Source organism: Cinclus cinclus, chromosome 12 (assembly GCF_963662255.1).
Source record: "Cinclus cinclus chromosome 12, bCinCin1.1, whole genome shotgun sequence".
NCBI classification, from domain to species: Eukaryota; Metazoa; Chordata; class Aves; order Passeriformes; family Cinclidae; genus Cinclus; species Cinclus cinclus.
In genome coordinates this window covers 9,718,210-9,740,702 of record NC_085057.1, presented here as the reverse complement: position 1 = coordinate 9,740,702, position 22,493 = coordinate 9,718,210, and the positions used below count along the sequence as shown (strand labels likewise).

General features: G+C 41.3%; 1 protein-coding gene across 1 annotated transcript in view; it reads left to right on the top strand.

The window, feature by feature from the left end:
- The window catches only part of SLC6A6 (solute carrier family 6 member 6), a 50,766-nt gene extending 32,345 nt beyond the window's left edge, over nucleotides 1-18,421 (top strand). The window contains exons 9-17 of the mRNA XM_062501021.1: nucleotides 3,247-3,381; nucleotides 5,302-5,405; nucleotides 5,520-5,644; nucleotides 10,301-10,413; nucleotides 13,059-13,196; nucleotides 14,238-14,340; nucleotides 15,237-15,337; nucleotides 16,019-16,189; nucleotides 17,626-18,421. Of these exons, the coding sequence (XP_062357005.1) occupies nucleotides 3,247-3,381; nucleotides 5,302-5,405; nucleotides 5,520-5,644; nucleotides 10,301-10,413; nucleotides 13,059-13,196; nucleotides 14,238-14,340; nucleotides 15,237-15,337; nucleotides 16,019-16,189; nucleotides 17,626-17,766 (1,131 nt within the window). The 3' untranslated portion in view covers nucleotides 17,767-18,421. The remainder of the gene's footprint in view (nucleotides 1-3,246; nucleotides 3,382-5,301; nucleotides 5,406-5,519; nucleotides 5,645-10,300; nucleotides 10,414-13,058; nucleotides 13,197-14,237; nucleotides 14,341-15,236; nucleotides 15,338-16,018; nucleotides 16,190-17,625) is intronic.
- Nucleotides 18,422-22,493: the final 4,072 nt, after the last annotated feature.

Genomic DNA, 22,493 nt, shown 5'->3' with positions numbered 1-22,493 from the left:
CTGTTCTTGAAGATAGTCACCATTTCCTGGAAAAACTGTATTTTTCCGTTGAGTAAGAGAATAATTCATATTCAACTGACTTTTGAAGGTCATTACCAGTGTCCAAAACACCTGTGAGTCAAGTAGCCATTACTGGAAGGTCATCAGGAAGCAGATACAAGCACAGATTGAGCCCCACTTTGGCTCTCAGAGGACAAACATCCCACTGATGACATGAGTATGGAAGGTCTCAGGCTTGTGATCTAGGCTGGTGCTCTGCACTGTGTTGTCTGTGTTCTCACTCCAGTCAAGTTCATTCCAGTGCAGCCAGATGGATGCTAACATAGCTGTGGTAGGAGTGTTGTGGATGCACAACAGTTCTGAAATGCCTCTCGCTCATGAAAGAGCTCTGTGTAGACACACAAGACTAAACTTAGGTACTTGTTCAGGAGCATTGTCACTAACAAAGATCCTGCATAGCTTGTGGGTTTGGTTCCATCACATACTCTTTAGAATCATATTTTCCTGTAAAGGATAATAGTTGAATCACTCCTGAACATCGTGCTCCAATGCAAGTCTTGGTCAGTCACTTGGTGTGAAGCATAAAACTATTCCCCCTTGCATTCTGTAGTGTTTTTATACCTATTTTCACAAGTTTTGAAGCCATTGTCTTTGTGTAATTCTTAGCTTTCAAACTTGTTTCTTGAGGCAGTGTTCTGACAAGTTCAGATAAGACTGACAGAGGAGGAAGGATCTCAAGGTACTAAGTCCCCTGTATTTCTTCTCGACTAGGTGGAAGTGACCCCATTAGTGCCCTTCCTAAGAAAAAGGCCACAGTGTGAACTCATCTTTTATAAGACCCCAGAGAAGACAGGGGGAGAAATTACAAGTGCTTCAGCTACAGAGAGAGCATCATTTAGCAGTTTTAGCTTGTTACACGCCGCTGCAGAATCAACCATGAGACAAAACTTTGTAGGAAGCCAGACCTCGTGTGTTCCATTGTTGACTAAACCTTTAGCTTTACTGCAGTTTCTGCCTTGCTTTCTGTGATTTTTATCAATGAGCTCATTAAAAAGCTGGTGCCTTACCCTGGGTTCCCACCACCTTTCCCCTGAAATACAGCTTCCACACCTCTAAAGCACGCATTGACAAAAATATTTGTTTCTCTATTCCCTCTGACTGATGTGACTCAGTGAGGAGATTGCCCAAGTTTTATAGTAAAGGTGGATGCAGTAAATCTCCTGCAGCAGCAGGGTGGAAGTGAACATTTCTGCAGAACCTTTGACAATCCTGGTGTCTGCTCAGCAAATGCTCTGGTAGCACAGAGAGGCATTCCAAGCTCTCTGTGGTACTATTTCCACTCTCCATGAAGATAAAAGGTTGAAAACATGTCTGTTAAAATCTGTTATCTAAAAATCTGTGTTCTCTGCAAATCCTGCAAAATGGTCTCATGTCTAAAAGGGGTGGTTGGTAGGAATTCACTCTCTGCTCTCTGCAGCGTCGGAGCTCGTGAGGGTTTGCAGCCAAAGACCAACAAAACCATTGGAAAGTCTCCGGCTGACTCCATTAACTTCGGGGTCAAACAAAAGTAAACTGTAAACTCTAATGGAGGACTTGAATTATTTGAGAAGTCTAGTTTACTTTAGTAGAGGGTTGTTTATAGCACTTCCCTGCTTTCCAGTGTGTTAATGGCTCTTTGGAGAGCAGGGTGGGGGGAAGATGCAATTTTAAAATCTTTTAGTAAAGCATTGGACAAATAAATACAAAATCATGATGAAAAATTAGTTATTAATAAGCTTAAGCTTTAGATAATATGCTTGATCTTAAAGATTCCTGCAGCATTGTGAGAGAATCTCTACCTGCACTGCAACGACCTCTCTGTGAGTTTTTGTTCATTCAACTCTGTCAAATATGTCAAAGCTTTTTTTTTTTTACTTTTGTGAGAAAACTTTGATTTTTTCATAGTCCTGGCTTATTTTAAAAAAATAAGAAGGTGCAGAAATCCCCCTTTTATCCTGGTTTTGGCAAAACTAGGCTATTGTGCCATCCATGTTATTTGTGGAAAATATACAGAAAACTCAAAGAGATAATTAAAAAGGGCATGTATGAAAAAAATTATTTTCATTCTATGAAATCAACCCCACTCTGTGAATTATTATGGCAATGCAGGCTTTGAGCTCTGCTCATTATTCTCAGAGGACACACTTATGAAGAAAAATGGAGCATCCTGGGAGCTTTGCCGTAGTTAAGCAAATTCTGGAAAACAAAAATACATTTTAACTCATGGCAGCAAACTGTAATTACCTGGGGGAATCATCTGACTCCAGGAAAAATGCCCTTTCTTGGACAGTAGTGACTGTAGCACAGCAGTTATATAAAAAATGAGAGAAAGCACTGATTAGCAAAGAAAGCAAAATGTTAGAGGTCAAAAAGTGTGGGTCTAAAGATAGAACTGTCCAAATGCAAGCTCAATTAACCCTCGTGCTGGAGATGAAAGCAAAGGGCCCTTTCATCAAATGAATGAGGAGATAACAAGAAGAGAAGAAGTAGGCTATTATTCAAAGAGAGTGGGAATAGAGGTTAAAGATAATGAAGACATATTTTCAAACTGGATGAATAGAGCCTTAGTTTCCAGTAATGATGTTGCTGAATAGACAGCAAGGGCAAGAATGAAGTTATAGGACTGGAAATTACCACTGTGGAGGCTGATGCCAACCTGAAGGGCTTGATGTGTTCAAGGAAATGAGAAGGGAAACACAGGACCATGGACTGAATTACCTTCATCTCTGAACAGTCCCCGGGGAAGTTGACTGTAGGAGCAGTAGTGGGGCTGCGCACCAAGGTCAGAGGTATCAGCAGAGCTTGTGAAACAGTTTGCAGTTTGTAAGTTTTAAAGTTCCAATAAAGAATGAGGTAATGTTTCAGGGGCCCTCAGTTAGGAAACCTTTTCACTTCCCTGGCTGATACGTGCTTGTCATAAGAGGAGGACAAACGCAAAGGCAGAATTTGAACAAAAATCATGAATTGTATTAAGTCACATCTGAGTGACGTGACCATTGCCTGGGCCCTCTGGAGGGATTCATGCATTGCCTTCAGACCTAAGGCAATAAGGTTTAAAGACCATTAAACTAAAAGTAGACACAGAAACTCAGGTTGGACCCTTTTTAGGTATGCGGGGGCCTTGAATTCCCAGTGTTAGACCTCTCTTGATTCTGGAGCTTTGGCTGCCACAGAATAAACATTCCTTTTTTCTTTTCTTCTTTCCAGGTAGTATACATCACTGCCACATTCCCATTCATCATGCTCCTCGTTCTACTCATCCGTGGTGTGACCCTGCCTGGAGCTGCAGAAGGCATCAAGTTTTATCTTTACCCTGATATCTCACGGTTAGCTGACCCACAGGTACAGAACCAGGAGTGGGGAGCGGAATGATTTCCTGAGCAAAGCGGGATGGTGGAGGGTGATGGTGTTGATGTAATGGCAGTCATTTTTTTTCCACAGTCTTTAGAGGTCCAAATATAGCATGAACTTTAATGCTGGGTTTTATTTTCCAGAGATCTGCTTGGGAAGGTCACTGTTAAATGTGTTAATGCATCTTTCCATGTGTATGTTTGTGTGTGTACGCGTATTTTTTTTTATGTCAAAGGACTCTGAGGCTGTAGACTCTGTCCCGTTATACAATCTCAGCTTTCTTGTTGGTAAGGTAAGGGAGATGCATTTTTTTAATGGTTAGTCTTTAGTTTCAAAGGAGAGACACATGAGCTTCACAGATGGAACAGCAAGCGACAACTGTGAGTACCAATGTCACTTATCTCCCACTGCTCACTAGGAGGAGATTGGGAGAGGAGTGAATGAAATGATAGAAGAATGAAAAGCCATGCAACAGTGGAGAAAATGCTTTCTGAGGCACAGGAACTACTGTTTGCTTAGCTTTGACTAGTGGGAGCCAGGCTTGCTCTCTCTGTATAGGTAGAAATTCTGTCTGTACTCACAGAGTGCAAGTGTGGGACACCTGAGTAGATCAGCATTGTTTCAGCCAACAGTGTTCATGTGAGAAATAAAAAAACACACAATATTCCCCCATGAAAAAAAGAAAAAAAAACAAGGGATCTTTGAAAATAATAAAATGTTGGTCACCTTGATAGGAAATAATATCTGTCTTTGCTATTTCTTTCTAATGAGTATTTAGTTAAAATATAATTCCAATGGTCGCTAAAGAACTGAAGTAGGAAAAGGGTAATTGAAAGAAACATCATGAAAATTTGGTTCATTGTCTAGTCTCATCCTCTTTTACAAGACACCCTTTTCACAGGAGACATATTTTATGACTGAATCTTCTTTTATGGGACCCTGTTATTTTTATGATCTACTGTTAGCCCTAACCAGAGTGTCAGCAGCTAATGCAGGAGAGGTTCGTGTGAGCTGGCCAGCTCCCACCCACAGTCTAGCAAAAGCATCACTCTGAGGAAACAGTAGTCAGCAAGGTGCTGGGAAGTGATGGTGGGAGGGAGGAGGTAATGGTCCTCAGTCTACATTCTCACTTACTCAAATTCCTTGTTGGTTTCCACTGGTGCTGTCAGACTTTAATTTGCAGAAAGAAGAGAACAGATGGGATTCAGAGGATGTGTTTTGATAGCTTGCTATGTATTTACTAGCCAAGAAGTTCATAGTGTATAGTTATTTCACTCTGTATGTGATTTTTGGTTTTTTTTTTAACGTAATCAGGACAAAGAATCATGAGACCAAGATCAGATATGTATCTTATAAAGTACATTGTATTTTTCTTGTTTTCCCCCCACCCCTATGGCTTTTTATCTTGCATTTGAACAGGTACAAAAACAACCAGAAAGCTATAAAAATAAACAAACCAAATACACAAACCTGTTTCTCAAGCTTTTCACCTCCTCAGTTTAAGGAATCTGTCTGCTGGCTCTAACTGAAATGAGTTACAAGAGAAATGAGCAATGTTATAAATACTTCTGCATTTCCTATTGCACTGAAACACGTTTATTGTTGCGCCAACAGGAAGGATCAGCTGAATGACTAAGAAATAAGAAATACTGAGCATCTCTGGGGAGGGGAAACAGGCATTATTGTAGAGATTATGTTCTTCTGGGTTCTGATGCTAACAATTTTCTCTTCCTTGTGAAAGCCAAACTTGCAAATGTGTTGTTCTCTTTCCCCGTCTCCCTGGTCCTTTAGCTCTCACCCTCAATGGAAACAATTATTTTGTTGATTTTGCTTAGTTTGAACTGTGTGTTTGTGTTGATTCTTGCAATGCAACAATGCTGGTAATAACAGTGTTTCTATCTTTCCCTTTAGGTCTGGATAGATGCAGGGACACAAATCTTCTTCTCATATGCAATCTGCTTAGGAGCAATGACTTCCCTGGGGAGCTACAACAAGTACAAATACAACTGCTATAGGCAAGTTTCCATCCAAGGGGGTTTAGTGTTTTAGCTAAATGATGTAAATAAAGTAGGGACAATGGGTTAATTTTTTTTTTAATTAACTTGCTCCATGACATATGTGTGACTTAGGGACTGTTTGCTGCTGGGATGCCTGAACAGTGGTACCAGTTTTGTGTCTGGCTTCGCAATTTTTTCCGTCCTGGGCTTCATGGCACAAGAGCAAGGGGTGAACATTGCTGATGTGGCAGAGTCAGGTACGATGGTGTTGGTGGCAGTGGTGGTGGGCACTGCCGCCCAGCGTGTGAGCAAAGTTCTGCAGACCCAATCAGCTAACATCTAAGTGATAAAACAGAACAAGATTTCCCATAATTGCCAGAAAAAATAAGCACTTTGTTGATTTGGGCTTTAATCTAGAGCAGTGAGGGTTAGCCGGGCTTGTACTCTATACTCTGTCTTGATTAACAGGGCAGCAAACACATTTCCTAGAGTCTGCTAATCCATTTGAGTTGAGATTAGAGCTAAGATAACTACACCCTTATCCAGTCATTGATTCAAGAATTTATTCCATCCTTCTTTTCAGACTACCTTTATTTTCATTCAAATGCAAATTGCCAGTGTTTATGTGTTTTTCATAGCTTAGTGTTGCTTGCTCACAGCACTAGAGTAGGATTATTATCTTGGCCTTTTGAAGGGACACACACACACAGACATTCCCAAATCTCACTGAAAGGCAAGAGAAGTTGGAGAACTACATCTCCAGGGTTTTGTGGGCCATTTCACCTGCAGGAACTCTAGGTGTTGCAATCTTGCATTTGTCCTCTGTACCTTCAGTGTGAGGTTGACAGAACTGTCAAAGTCCATTTTGAAACCTGATGTTCACTTAGGTTCCTCCCTTATTTCAGAAGTGTCCTTCCCATTAGCATTCAGCTGTTCATATGCAGAGGTAGAAGCTCAATCCTCATAACTTGTGACTGTATCTCAAACAAAACAGAACACATTTTTCCTCTGTGCATTTCTAGTCCATGAGGGCAGGTGTTTTCACATAGAATGACAGATTAGTTGGGAAGTACTGTGGAAAAAGAATGAATCAGGCCTTGACAGCCATAAGGCTTAAAGCTGATCAGATTCTAGTAATAAGAGTGTAACAGTAACACCTGAGTGCACTTCAGATATTTCTTTCTAATTTTTTGAGCACTTATTCAGCTGGATAGTATTTGAAAGCTTTCTTCTGCAAATAGGCTATTAAAATGAAAGTCAATATATCTTCTAATAAAATGGCTCTGGGAGTTAAGTCTTTAAGAAAAATGTCTCACTTCACGAGGGCTAATGAAAAACTAATGACACCGATGGCACCACTGGATTCTTGGGTGGCTGCAATTGGCATAGCTCTTGCAACTGCAGTTAGCAACAGTCTTGACCATAATGCTTATTTTGATTGGAGGTTGATTGCTTTGTTTGGAAACAGGAAGCAAGGGAATAATCCTGTTGAATGAATCATAAATAGCCCTATTTTTTATTTATATGTAGGTGGATCAATTTCAAGAGTTGTATTTTTAAGTATTTGTACATTAGGTTTTTATCTGGTCAATATTTATTCTAATTTTTATCATTATATCTCTGATAGAAGAGGCAGCTGAATTCCTGTCACTTGACATTTCTAGAATTAAACAATTCTATAGTAACACTGGATTGTTAAGTAATCATTAAACACAAATTTACTCACTTAGCAAAGTAAATAGCCTTTTTCCAATACCTCAAAAAGCATTTTTTTTAAAGGAGGGGTATAATAGCTTATTATAGGGACAGCAAAAGCATGGACTAGCTTCTGAACTCAGCTTTTGAATTTTTTTTTTTGCATATTTTGTTGTCTACTCCTTTATCTAAATCCATGTTACTGATGGGCAGAGATTGCAACTGTCTCACCATGCAGGGTGCCCGCCACTGCTGGTCTTTAGCTGAGTCCTAGGGGACATTTCTACATGACAGTAAAAACTACTGAAATTATCCAAAAATATCCAAACCATTTCCCATGTGTTTTCTTGCTGCCTTTCTCAGAGAGATCAGGGCAGAGCTGCTGAAGACACTTGGTCCCCCTGGGATGAGTGTCCCAAGACCTGCATGGGGCTCTGCGAGAAGTTTTTGTTGCTTCTCAGCACAGAAGGATTCAGCAGGTGCTTGAACTTCTCTTTTCTGGCCTTGCCTTTTTTGGTTTCTTTTGATGGAGGTCAGAACTGCTCCCCTGGGTCAGGAAAAAGTGAGCAGAGGTGCTGCCACTTGGCTGCAGCACTTGGCAGAAGATGTTGTCCACAGGGCTGAGGTCCCATCTCTGCCCAGCAAGTTAAATTCCTCCTGCCCTATCCGTGACACCGTTTGTTTGCCCTCCTGAAAGCCACGGGAACATCAACAAATTTGCTGACAGCACAATCTCATGGCCACATTTTTTCCCAGTGCCAAATTCAGTGTTGGTGCCATGTGCCTGGGACACACTTGTCAGCCAGGGCTGGCTCCTGCTGAAAGCACTGGACACTGCTGGCCTTCACTGGCTTTAGCAGGTTTACTCATCAGTTAACTCAGACTTCTCTGACTCCTTTGTGAAAGCAGATTTTAAGTAAACAGGGTTGTTTTTTTTTCCTTTTCATAAATTATTTTAAAGATAGAGAGGAAAGCAGTGGGGGCTCAACAAAACCATAGTGAGTCCTGTCTAATCTGTGTGGCCTCTGTTTGGCTGGAAAAAGTACTTTACCACCCATGCAATTTATAGCACTGCTAAGCCAGCAAAAGATTTGCTTCTCTTGTTAATTTTTTTTTTAAATTTCATTTGCAAAGAAATTGAGATTAAGCATGTCTGACAATAGTGCCTTGGGTTTCCTGGTGCCTGCCTGGTCTCTGCCTCTGCAGCTCTCCAGCCATGCCACAGCACCCCATGGCAATTGGCCAGTGCGTGGGCTGGGATCATGGCAGTCCTCACTGGCTTTTAATAGCAGCCACAAGTGCTTCACTTTTGCAAAACACCCTTCAAAACAACAGGGTTTCAAATTGAATACAATTTTTAGATTATTTACGTTTTGGCTGAGGGCTTGCCAGGAACATTTTCTTTCACATGGACTTTTCTCTTTATGTTTGAACACTTAGTTTCAAAGAAAAATCAAAATTAGCTCAGGGCTTAGGGCACTTGGTATTAGTTGGTATCACAGTGCAAGAGCAGTTTCACTGGCCAAAGCACACAGAATTGCAGCAAATTTTGAGGAGAGCAGTTTTACATCTGTCTCATCAATTGCACAAATCAGCTGCAAATGCCATCTGTTAGCAGCTCTCCCTCAGAGAGGATCTACTGTATCCACTGAATTATGGGGGAAAAAGCAAAGCTCCCCAAAATTTGAGACATTCACCAATTTTTTGGTATCTACTGTCGTATAAAATCTTAGTTGTGTTTCATTTAAAATAAAATTAGTTGTTTGATTGTTGGCTAATTTGTATTTATTTATGCTCAAATATTTCCAGTGACTCAAAGTTTTCTTTAGTTTGAAAAAAAGGTCATTTCATTTTACCTCTTTCTCTTGTTTCTTTTTCCACCTTTCTTGTTGGAAAGGAAAAGTGGGAGGTAGGAAAAGCAGTTTAGAGATTTTTCTGTACAGATCACAGATAAGATTTTTTTGGCCCTACACTGCAGCACCTTAAAAAAAAAATTCCTTTTCCCATTGAAAAACTACATGAATCCACTTGAAAACTGGCACTTTGAAGGCTCCTCAAAATAAACAAGCAGATGAGCCAGGCATTCCTGGTTTCACTATGAATTATAATCTGCCCTCAGAATTTTTTGTCAACCTCACCAAATTTCTTCATCTCCTCTGAGAGCCTGCCATAAATGCCAAGTTGCCAGTGTTGCTGTTTCCCACTGGTGGAGGACTCTCCCTCTGTCCACAAAAGCTCTCACAAAGGACAGCTGATCGCACCTGGCTCCAGGCAAGGGTGCCTCTGGAGATGAGCACTGTACCTGTGCTCCGTGTGTGGGTACCAGTGAGGTGACACCTGGTCACAGGGCAGGTGAGACTCTACCTGGGGAGGAGCACTCCACACTTTGGGTTCCAGAGCAGAGAACCTGGGCACTCAGCCCCAGCCTCACTGGTCCTCCTACTCTTGCAGCCCATCCTGCAGTTGGGGCTGATGATGGTCATGCTCAGTGTCACTGTGGCAGGTCCATATAGGCTGGCCTGGATAGGGGCAGATGGTGTTAACAGCATGGGGAAGCAATTTTACACTGTGATTTTATACCCCAGCAGTTCATAACAGCAATTTTCTCAATTTTCAGTCGATAAAACTGGGAGTAGCCTGATCAGTCAGTGCAGCAGGGAGGGTTTGCAGAGGAGAAGGAGCAAACTCCTTGGAGTGCAAACCCCAGTTAGGAAAAGCCATGCAGGGTTTGGAGGTTGCATACAGTGCGAGGCAGTGGTTGCATTAGTGGAAACCCCAGGGAATGTTTATAGCAGAGTCCCCTTCCCTGCATGCAAGAGAGTTTCATCATCATCTTCATCATGACCATGTGGGCTAGCAGTGGGATTCTGCCATTCCCTCGGGTCACCCCTTGTTCCCCAGCCCCCAAGACTGTCCTGTGTCCATGCAGGGCAGGTGTAGGACACCTCCATTATTAGCATGTTTGAGACAGATGTTAAAACTGGAGATTTGTTAGCACTGGCCTCGGGGTTTGCCTCTGGTTTCTGCTGTAGTCATGCGTGCTTCGATTTCAGATAAAAGAACCAAACTGTTTCATTTCTGGTATTTCCAGCTGCGTTTGGATTTATCTGAACGGAACCAGGCATTCCTGAATTTGAGGGTGGCTACCTTTACCAAAGAACTGGTACTTACTTCTTTTCTTCCCTCCCTTCCCCCCTCCCTATTTTCTCTTTCTCTAGGTCCAGGCCTGGCCTTCATTGCCTACCCAAAAGCTGTGTCCATGATGCCACTGCCCACCTTTTGGGCAATCCTTTTTTTTATTATGCTTCTGTTGCTTGGACTGGATAGCCAGGTTAGTACAATGGATCAGGGATGTGTGACTTACTGTGTCAGCACTGCTGACTGAGAAAAGCTGGTTTTACAGGCATGAACCAAGAAGAGAATACCTCTAATACTGCATGAGAGAAATTCATCTGGGTTGCTTTTTAGTGTAGGGGCTGCACTTGACGACTATTGATTCATAATATTGCGTTGCTCAGTAAGTCATTGTCAACGAGAAATAGTGGGGTCTACCACACTAGGGCAGTACTCCTTAAACTAAATTTCAGTCCTAGTCTGGCCACAAAATACCACCATTTTGGTCACAGTATTTTCTTGCTTTGGAAAAAAAATATTAATGATTTTAAAATGTGAAGGACTTAGTAGTCTGTTCCATAGAGTACTGTGTGCCATTGCAAACACATGGAGGGTGTATATGCAGCACCACTAAGAAACTAACACTTAATAACTACTAGGAGTATGGGTTTTGATGGTTGCCAAGTGCCACAAAAGAAAAGCAAAGTCAGCCTGAAGTACAAAAAAGCACATAATGTTTTGTACAGTATATCCAGGGTGGTTTCAGGAACAGTGAGAGGACAGAGCTGCAGCCTTTTTTGGTGACCTTGGGCTTGGAGGTGCTGAGCAATGTGGGATCCTGCTGACTTTCACGTCAGCAGCATGCATTCAGTACCTTCAAACAGGCCAGAAAGCATCTCAGATTCCAGCTGTACTAATTTTATAGCACACACTGCTATTAATTAGTGAGCATGAAAAAAAAATAAGAAAGTTGAGTCAGGAAGTTAGGTTATTTTTCCCAGTGGTTACTAGTAGGAATGTTGGACTAAATACTGCCAAGGAACCTGTAAATCATTTCTAGATAGTCTACTTACAAGGAAATGTGTGACCAGGAATTATGCAGTGACTACGCATTCAAAATTGCCTAAGTTTTCTGAATTTAAATATAAAGCCTTTAAGATTAAAATATATATATTCATAAGGATTATATGTTTCTGTGGCTTAAATGCTGTCTGATATGAGGAGAGCTCTGTAAATGGAACTTTTACCCAGTTGTTGTGTACCTAATCTCTAACTTTTTTTTTATTTCATTTGCCCTAAGTTGCTCTTTATGGCCTAATCTTCGAACTCTAGTGAGCAGCTCTCAATTGCTCCTAAGTAAATGTGAAAGTACCCAATGCTGTGGTTCAGCAGCCTTATGCTTATGCAAATTGGAAGCTGTCTAGTAATTTTAAAAAGCTCCTCACTGCACAGAATGATTAAAACTAATTGGAGCACTTATTTTCTCTCCTCCACCCCTCTGGTTTTTTTGGAGTGCAGTCAAGCAGGTTTCTGGAATGCCAGAGCAGTTTCAGATCAAATCAGCTCTAAGGAAAGAGTTGCATTTAAAAAGAAAACCAGTTTTTCACAAGTCAAAGTAACAAGAGGCAATAAAATTGGGCAGAGGACAAAATCTGTTTGCAGGACAGTCTGTATTTCCATAACAGAGCTTCAGGAAAGAGGGTAGGGTTGTTATAGGGCATTTCTGGGCACTGTAAGGGCAATGAGGTGCCAGGTAAGAAAACACAGCTTTTTCTGAAATAATCTCTGTCTTAGGTTCCCCATGAGAAGTTCTTAGTTAAGATGATGTATCTGCTTAAAGTGAAGATCTTTTCTACAGAGCCAGCCTTGATGGATACCTCCAATCCATATTCTCATGTCTGCAGAGAGCTTGGTGCTTTTGTACCTTGGCAGGTTGAAAGTACAGATCAGTACAGATCCCTTCCACGGTTTTACTTGGGGAAGTTCAGTAGTAGCTTTCCTCCAGGTGCAGAAAGATCTGCTTTTTGATTAACTTTAAACTTTTATTGATAAGCCATTTGGGTTATTTGCTTAACTCAAGTTACACAGTTGTATAGTTTTCCAAAGGCAAGTAGATATAAATAGTTATCATGAAGCGAGATAAAGACTTTGAGCTCATTTATTCAGAGCTTCATTTTTGGTTTACAAGTGCAAATAGTTTGCCAGATCATTGAATGAGGACTGTATGAACAGCTCCATTATTGCTGCAGAAACACCCAGAGCCTCAGTCAGAGATACTCCACTCACAGCTCCACGAAGGACACGTCCAGTCAAGAAAAGCTGGTGTTTCACATCACAGGCTGCTTTCCCTTGACTGGATTTTCACTAACAAACCCAAGAGCAGAATTATATCAAATTGTGGAATTGACCTAACTAGTACCTGTGACGTTTCCTGGCACATCAGAAAAAGTCTGGGAGGTACTCTCCTGGCTTAGACCTTTTAGAGCGTTTTCCCTTTGCCTCTTCTCCAGCATACATCCTGTGTTCATCTGGAACAGTGACAGCATAAAAGCCACATAAGTGCCTTCCTGTCATCAGGCACGTAAGTGCCTCCTTCATCCTTGTGGCTTGCATTTGCAGAGCCCCTTTTTAGCTCATAAGGCTTCTAGGTAATAAAAAGAAACTCTGAAAGCTTGTTCCAACTTGAAAGCTACCTCCATGTTCCAGCCTCGGGGTTACAAAGGAATGGTTTCTATTTCTTTATTGAGAGCAGCACAGCAAAGGCCTGGGGTGTTGCTGGGGAGGGTTTGTCCGAGCAGGAGCCTGGATGAACTGCGTGGCAGGTAATCTTCAAGTCATTTCTCTGCTGTTTTCCCCCTGTAGTTTGTTGAAGTTGAAGGACAGATCACGTCATTAGTTGATCTGCACCCATCCTTCCTAAGGAAGGGTTACCGACGGGAAATCTTCATCGCTATAGTGTGTTTCCTGAGCTATCTTCTGGGACTAACTATGGTGACTGAGGTAAGTGGTACCAGTGCTGCCAATTGCCTTCTTTTCTAGCCATTTTTCAGGCCAGTTTTAGCTATGATTGAGAATGCAAAGAATTAGCTGCTCAGAGGAGAAGTGCTTTTTAGATGGACAGCACATCTGTCATCCCTAGATCCGAAAGCATTTTGAATGGGAGTTATATATCTGTTCACCCTTTTCAGTCACAGGAGCAGAAATGTGAAATCTCGTTAAATTAAATCTGATCTCAGGTACCAGTCAACATGAGTATGAATATTAACATCTAGTTCTAAATGATGAAACATATAGGAGACCTTCAGCAGAGCACATTAAGAACCCATCCAGTGGTATGCAGGGAAAGAGATTTTTATCTTAATTACACAGATTTGAATTAATTAAATACCGCTGGATTTATTCTAGTATAAACAAGACAGGAATATGTTTCAGTGCCTGTACTGTTGTGATGTTTATCTTCAAAATAAAATCCAAGTCAGATTTTAAAAACAACTGGAAGAGTGTGACTATGGGAGGTAAAATAGCACCTGTAACAAAGATGCCCAAACCCCACAGTTTTTCAAGTGAAAGTGCAGTGTAGGAAGAGTAGAGTCTAATAGCAGAATATAGTTATGAAACAAAAAATGAACTATTTTCATGAAAATAGCCCTTTGACTCAAAAAATAAATGAACACCCTCCTGATGAACTGACTTTCATTTTTAGTCTTTTTAACGTGTTAATGTTAAGAGGCAACCATTTATTTCTTTAAATGCCCATCCTAAAATAATTGTAAGAAGGAAAGATTTAAGTGTCTCAGTGGATTATATTAAGTGGCTTAATTTTGTTCAGTCATTGTCTTGTTCAGAGTTATTCCTGTAGTAAACATGCATATTCCCTGGGGAAGGTAATGCCAAATATTTACCTTACCTATTTGTTAGATGCTGATTCTTGTTGGACAGGAGTCATTGGGATATGTTGGTAGATGTTACTGGGAGCTGGGCCTGAATTCTTGGGGTTTCTTTTACTGTTGGATCTTAACCAGTTGTTTCTGTCTTTTACAGGGTGGCATGTATGTTTTTCAACTCTTTGACTACTATGCAGCTAGTGGTGTATGCCTTTTGTGGGTTGCATTCTTTGAATGTATTGCTGTAGCCTGGGTTTATGGTAAGTGAGAATCCTTACATCTGATACCTTTTGATGAGTCAGTGACAATTTTGCTAGCCTAATATTTAATCAACAGCCACCCCAAAGTCTTCTTCCCAGCAACAGACACATGCCATTATAATATAAATTTGCCCTGACCTCTTGGAGACAAATTTGCATCTGGGATGAATCCAACCTCCAATGGTTTTTTCCTACCAAAAATGACTATTCTTCCATTGCTAATTAATAAGGGCACAATTAAGGATTTCTGTGTGTTAAGTTTAGAGGTGAGAGTTGAAAGTGTGGCCAGCCGTGAAAATTTCTGTTTGTCGCTCAGAGAATTTCCTTTCAGGGCTGCAATGTCTGCAGGGACAAGCCAACCAAACAGAAAGTACAAAAAAAGAGCTGAAAGTATATTCTGCCCCATTACTTTTTGCAATGCCAAGCACCACGGTCTGACAGTGGCCTCTGTAGTTGCCTGAGCTGTGGCTGGGGAATAATCAGATGTTTGCTGGTTAGGACTGGTTATTTCTCTGATTCTCCACATATTCCCTCTCTTCAGAAAATCAAAATGAAGTCAGATTCTGTAGAAGCAGGTGCACTGTTTGCTGTCAAGTCTTGCCATGGTGATCCCTCTGGGAAGTTCAGAGTCTGGAGGAAGGAGATGGGGTGTGACAGGGACAGGAGAGATTAGCATCACACTCCTGCAGCCAAATAATGAGGGGAGGGTGGGATGAGAGATTCCCCCAACCTTTGAGCTTTTCAAGAAAATAATTTTGGACTTCACAGCTGTGGGAAGCATTTGAAGAATACATCTTAACACCCTCATCTTCCCTTTAAATATCCCTTGGGGAGCCTAGGAAAGCAGCTTTAATCCTACATGATTTACAGGGCTAATATTTGCTCGGTTCTTACAGGCGCTGATAATATTTATGATGCCATTGAGGATATGATTGGATACAGACCTGGTCCCTGGATGAAATGGAGCTGGATTGTGATCACACCAGTTCTCTGCGTGGTGAGTACTGACCTGTGCTCTTTCAAGTCTAACACTTGGCAGTGCTAAGCCACCTCTTGCTGCTTCTTTTCAAGGGAAGGCTGTTGCATTCAGAGGCCAGTTTGCAAAGAGAAGCTGAAGGCTTGAACATACCTCTCAAAGATATCATGTTCTCATATGTTAACTGTTAACATGACAGCTCTCTATTCTCTACTGTGCCTTCATGAATTACAGTTGGCTACGTTTGAGTGGATTCTTAAGATTGGCAAAATTCTACATTCATGAAGAGAAGCCTCACTTTCCAAAGAGCAGTCCCTACACTAAGACATAGGACTGCCAGGCCATTGTATTAAAAAGACTTGAGCAGTCTGAGGCAGACCTTGGCTGGAAGTATTTCACTGCGTGGGAAGAACGTCCTGGTAATCTTGCAGTGTACAGCCCTGAAGAAGAATTGGCAGTTCTGCAGCTGTTCAGCCCCATCTCTTAGCACTCTGTCATTACACAACAGATGCTATAAGCAGATGCAGATGCTCTTCCAGTGATTGAAATGGAAGAACAATTCCCCCATTGGTTTAAAACACATATGGTGTCTATCCGCTGTGCCTTTCACTGCTTATCTTCCTCAGGGCCAGTAGTTGCACCAGAGCCATACTGCTTTTAGCATTTTTTGAGCCTCACTTTGTTTTCCTTTCTCATCCACAGGGGTGCTTTATCTTTTCTTTGGCCAAGTATAAACCACTGACCTACAACAAGGTCTACACATACCCAGACTGGGCAATTGGCCTGGGCTGGGTTCTTGCCCTTTCCTCCATGATCTGCATCCCTATGGTGATGGTCATCCGCATCATTCAGTCAGATGGGTCACTCATTGAGGTAAGAACAACCAGTTGTCTGTCTAGAGGAGAAAGGGAGCTTTAACTTGTGTTTTATACAAAGTAATGCTTGGAAAACTGCCACCTTGCCCAGGTAAGGCAAATAAAACTGTTAAAGATCACCTGTCCTCTGGGCAAACAGTAGAAAGAGAACAAACACAAGGCCTTCTGTCCTCAGACAAACAACAAGCGATTTTATTCATGTCCCACTTGTGCAGCTTCTGGCTTGGCAAATCATTACCTCCACGTGCAGACAAACATTCAAGGACTGGGGTGTTTCTGAGCCTCAGGTTTCTCTTCTCCAGCCTCCAGGGACACAGAAGCACCATCCCAAAAACTGCTGGGAAAGTAAGATAAGAGAGAGAAACCTGGGTCAAACACGGTTGTGTGAAAGTTCATTGAATTTCAAGGAAATCCAGATAAAACTCTGGATTGTGTGGCTCTCAGGCATGGCCTTCACTGTGGGGGACTAAATAAAAATCAAACCCTCCTGACAGGGTTCAAACCCTCTTCACTTTTTAGCTTTTTAAATTTGTGTTTATTTTATTTCAAACTGAAACACTGGATCCAGATTGCCCTGGTATTTGAAAAACTTTGGGTCTGATTTACACTTGACAGTGCAGATTCCCTCAGGTTTGAATTTGCAGTAAATCTCTTGCCCTTTGCAGTTCAGTCTGGGCTCCTCTATTTTTTTTTTCTTTCCCTGGTAAGTTTTTAGAGGCTGTGCAAGCATGAAACTTAGCAATTCTCTTCAAATCAGAGATTCTCTTTCAGATTAGTTTTGCTTTTGCCTAACAAGTCAATCTTAAGTGCAGCTCAGGGTATTCTTGGAGGAGAAAGTGGGACACTTTGGTTAAGGAGAAAAGAGAATAGCATTTAAAAAAGAACCAAACCCAAACATTTCCCAGAGCACAAACACTTGCATTTGTTTTCATCCAAGTGTTAATGGCCTTTTTCAGCTGTGGCCAGGGCATAAGTGTTAATTTTCCTGCCTACATTGTCACCATTGTCACCACGAGAGACAAGTCTAAAAGTAGCCAAAACACTGCTCAAAGCCCATGTTAGGAAAGGAAAGAGAGTAAACACTGGTCAGATGCCATTCAGTCCTTCCTTTGTGAACTGAGATGTAGGACAGAAGTTGCCACTTGGCAGCGAAGGCTGCGCTGAGAGGCAGAGCTGTTTCTAAATGAGGAGGGAGGACACACATCATTTGCAGCACTGAAAGCCTAACATGCAGGATGCTGGATAATGCCTGGACTTCCCTCCTGTCTGACTTCCCTGCCCCCAGTCAGGCTCTGCAGCTGAGCAGGAGCCGAAGGCTCCGCAGATCCCCACGTCCTCAGAGAGCCCCACATCTCCAACAGCCGTCCTTGGAATGCACGTGGAGACACAGAGATCTTGTGCTCACCTCAGCTCTGCTTCCCTTGTCTCTTTCAGAGGATAAAGGCAGTGGCTGCCCCCAAGGAAGTGAATCGGTGGTCCAAAGAAACAGAGAGTGGCACCCCCTTCTGCCCCAATGGAACTTCGAATGGCGGATTGATCAAGCCAACTCATATCATTGTGGAAACCATGATGTGAGCTCTCTCTGTGAGAGGATAAACCTGCTTTAACTGCCGTTTACTAACCATAGATTCTCATAGGACCAGGTTTACAGAGCTTTATATTTGCACTAGGATTTATTTTTATTTCTCACAGAGAAAGTTATTTTTTGTGTGTGTGGTTTTTTTTTTAATATTTTGTAAGGTAATCACAGCAGACATCTCTCTGTAGAGGGAGAGCTTTCATATCAGACTAGACATATTACAAGAATTTACTATTATTGGGTTTTTTAAAATATATATATATCTCTATCTCTAAATATTACACACCTTACCACTTGAATTGATTGTCTTGCCAGCAATACATTCAAGTCTCAGAAAGCAATTTTAGGTGCTGGTATGGTTGGGAGCAGGGTAACCTAAAGAAGACACAAAAGGAGCTCTGTTGAAAGATACATTTTTAAAAAAAAAATGCTGTTTCAAGAGAATTTTCAAAGGTGTAGTATTTCCACCCTCTGGTTCAACTGTGGTAAACGACAGGTGTCAGGGTCACTTGAGAGAGTGGGTGCAGTTTTGTTTCGTGCAGTCCCTGAATAAGGACAGAACCAAACAGCTGGAGTGGAGAGTTTGCAAGGGATGCAGAGAAGCTGGGTGTGAACAGTCTTGTGGCTGTCCCTCCCAGGGACAGCACTGGGACCCTGTCACACCGACCGAGGAGAACTTGAGGAAGGCATTTGCAAGATTTTGCATGGTTCAGTCTTTTTTTGTTCTTGTTTTTAAATTTTTGAGGTTTGTTTGTTTTGTTTTGTTTTGTTTTGTTTTGTTTTTACTTAAGTGAAATGCCTGCTGTTCGTGTGTGAGCAGGGAGTTTGAGTACCTGCTCCTGAGTTTTCCAGCAAATCATGTTTTGGTGTGGTGGCACTGGTGTAAGCTTGAATTCTGCAAACTGGGAGGGCAGGCTGTCCCCAGGGCAGCAGGGATGAGCACAGAGCAGCCGAGAGGGGAAAAGCAGCACCTGCTCTCCAGGTGCTTCAGGTGTTCACTCCCTCATTTGGACTTTGGTTTGGGCAGGAAAATAAAGTAATCCCTTCTGGACTCCATCCAGAGGTGAAAACAAACCAGGTCATCCCGGACGGGAGGAGCAAAACCATTCACCTGGTGTAACTGGTATTGATAACAGACATGTTGTTAATAATAATAGTAATGATGATAATAATATCACACAGCAAACAGGTGCTTTTCATCCATGTATCTCAAAAATGCTTTTCCAAGTTCAGTAAGCAGGATTTGCTTTATTTATTTATTTGGGGGAAGGAGGTCATTGCTGTTGGAGGAACAGACAAAAGGACTAAGTGAGTCCCTTGTCCCATGTTACTAAATAGCAGTAGTGTTTAGGTGGCTAGGGGATCCACAGTAGTGGACCTAGAGCCCCCAGTCTCCTTGCTCTTCGTTGGTTTAAACCAGGATTTTATTTTATTTTACTTTATTTTATTCTATTTTATTTTATTTTTAGAGGGGCTGTGGGGTGGCAAACATATTTATGAATCTTACCTGCTGAAGAAACAGGGCTCTTTGGAATTTAAAATAAAGCAAAGGGAACATGTAACACTGAAATATCTTGTGTTGATCAGAAGGAATTGGGTACCATTCCTAGTGAGACTGGGAAGTAAAGAGAAACCACTACAAGGAGTATAGGAATGGGGGTTCCACTTCATGTAGTGCAGGTGAATGTTTCTGTGGGGAATTGGATCCCTGAAAACTGTCTAAAACATGGACAAAAGCCTTTTACTTTTTTATTTTTTTTCCTTTTTTTTTTTTAACTTGAGCAGGTTGTGCTGGGAACAGGTTCTCTGGCAAAACTCAGCCTTGTCTTGTGGGCATTGTATTAGAGGGAGAAAGTGTTTTCTTATGATATCACAGGTAGTCTATCCAAAGGTGTTTAGAAGAAATGCTTGATAAAAGCAGAGTTTGTATCTGCTTATTCTGCTGTCAGCTTAGCCTGTCAGGGCAAAGGTTGTCATTTATTTAACCAGGAACATAAACAGTTCTTAACATTCCTACAGAGTAGCTTTATTTCATTTTTTTCTTGTCCTGTGTGCTAACTGGCCAGAGCAGCACAAGCATTTCTTAACTTGTTGGTTTCCCTGTAACAGAAACAGGGAGATTTAAAAATAAGAGATGGACCAAAATAATTATTAATTGTTAAAGAAAAACATTGCTGCATCTGTAACTTCCAAATCTTTCTAGTTTGAATTTGTAGATACTTTTAAAACAGAGAGCTGAGTTGCAGCAACAAAACCAACCATGGAAGAATTGTCTTTTTCTTCATCTGGTTGTTTTTTAATAAGAGTTCTGAAGGAAACTTTTGCACAGCTGGAGATGGCAAACATCTAAATGACACCTGCTGGGCCAGTAGCAGAAACCATCCAAGGTCACAGGAGGAATTCTGAGAGCAGTGGGTGTCATCAAATGTGCCCAAAATTGCATAAAGCAATTTTACTTTTTTAACAATCAAAGGCAAGGAAATGTAACCAAAGATAACTGTCTTGGTGGGCTTCAGCTTGGACTCTCATTTTTGAGTTACAGTCAGTGTCTGCAATAAACAGACATGGGTGAAGAGGAAGTAGAAGGTTAGGGGGTTTAAATTAATGGTTTTTATGAGTGCAGATGAAACACTGATGCTTGATTTATTTCTTTCTTTTATACACACATTGTCACTCAACTGTGTTTGAAATTATATAGTTTGCACACGACTTTTGTGCTATAGAGCTGAGACAAGCTTTAGTTAGGGAAAAAATGGTTTGGCTACATCAAAGATGTCTCCAGCAAGTCAGCTGGGTTTTTAGGCATCTCCCGTGTTGTGGAGAGTGTCTTAGTGGGAAGAACCAGAGGGACAATGCTACACCTTTCAAAATACAACTACCAGAGAATAGAACCCAGCCCCATTTCAATACAAACTGTGCCATTCAAATCAGTTGCTTCCATGTTCCAAGTGAAAAGCTCTTGCACATATGCAACAACCTCATTGAAGATTCTCTGTGTCAGCTTCCCTGGCCCTGCTGTGCTCTTCAGCACAACTGCAAGGGAGGGCTGGGACTCACCAAGAGACAAGAAATCATTGTTTCTGGAAAACAGTTTCCCTCTCCCCTCCTCCCTGCCCTGACAAAAAAAAATAAAATATATATATATATATGTGTGTATATATATATATATATATATATATACTTAATTCTTGTTTTATTGGGGGTTTGAGTTCCAGTGAGCACATTTGTATTTTTACAGTTTGGGGTTTTTACCTAACGATTTTATCAGATTTCTAAACTTTTCTTGGTGATAAATTTGCATTTCAACATGATCCTCTGCCAAATTTATTAAAAAATAATTTTTAAAAAAATGTTTGCGTTTTCTACCTATTTTGACTGCAAAGACAACTGATTTTTTTCCCTATATTTACTTGTTTAAACTCTAATGACCTATTTTACCTGTTTTGTGTAAATGAGGAACTCTCTGTTAAAGCATCATGACTAGTTATAGATGAACTGGTTTGGATCTGGGGAAAATAGTGTAGTTTTGGCATGAGATCTTTAGAACCAGAGATTTAAGCCAGCATAAACCAAGACAAAACGCACACCTTTTCATGTTCCATGTACCTTTGTATTCATGGGGTCTTCTGGGCTTGAAAACAGCAGAGTTTCAGCAGTATTTATTTCCAGCTGAACTGAAATCAAGAGACAGTAGAAATGTAAAGGGGAACATTTCCCCATGAGATTTTTCTGACCTGTTTCTTATTTTTCTCAATTTTCCAAACCTTTTCAGTTTACCTGTCACTAGTGATGATCTCTCTGAATGAGCATCTATTCTAAGGGACTTTACCAGTAGTCTGTATCTTAGTGTTTAAACAGTATGATTTCATAAACTGAACTGGTTTTTTATTGTTGTTGTTGTTGTTATTATTCTATTTTTCCTTCTCATCTGTAGCTTTCCTTTTCATCTGGTCCAAACAGATCCACACACTTAGAAAAGTCCTCTTTCAAGTTTGAGATAGTAGGTTCACAATGGATTTGTTCTTGTGTTGTAAACGAAACTACAAAAGCCTGGCAGCTGTATTTGCCATCTAGAACAGTGCTGGTGGCCACTCCACAGCAGCAGCACAGCTCCTGGAATTAGGGGTGGAGGGGAGTTAGGTATGATCTGCTGAAACAGCTCAGCAAAAATGATTTTCACTGCTGTTCTTGGGGAGAGGAGGAAACGAGAAAAAATACGGGGGGAAAAAGTGCAGCCTTACAGATGCTGTAACACCAGAAAAACCCCAACAACATCAGCAGAGCTTTTATTATTGCCACCAGGACCTCCTGCAGCTGTTTCCAGTCCTGTGTTCATCCTCCTTTCCTAACTGCAGATGCTCCTGGTTCCTCTTCTTTGTCTCAGTGTTAGATAATTGGAGTAGATCTGAAGACACATGGACATCTCCATTCAATAGATCTTTTCCAAGTCTCCTCCTGGTCTGTTTTTATTTGCTAAGGAGACTTACAATTTTGTTGAGGTTGTGCTTGTCACACTTGGGTTCAAAGCTCCCACTTGTTGCATCACTGGCCAACTTCCAGCTGTGGGAGAAGGATTTGAACACTTTTGAATAACTGATTATTAGCTTCCATGTCTGGTGGTCCCTGCAGGATCACTCATGGAGGCATAATGTATATAAAATGTTAAATAAGCTGTGCATTGAATGCAGTGGACAAGTTAGTTAAGCAGCTCAAGTACACTTGG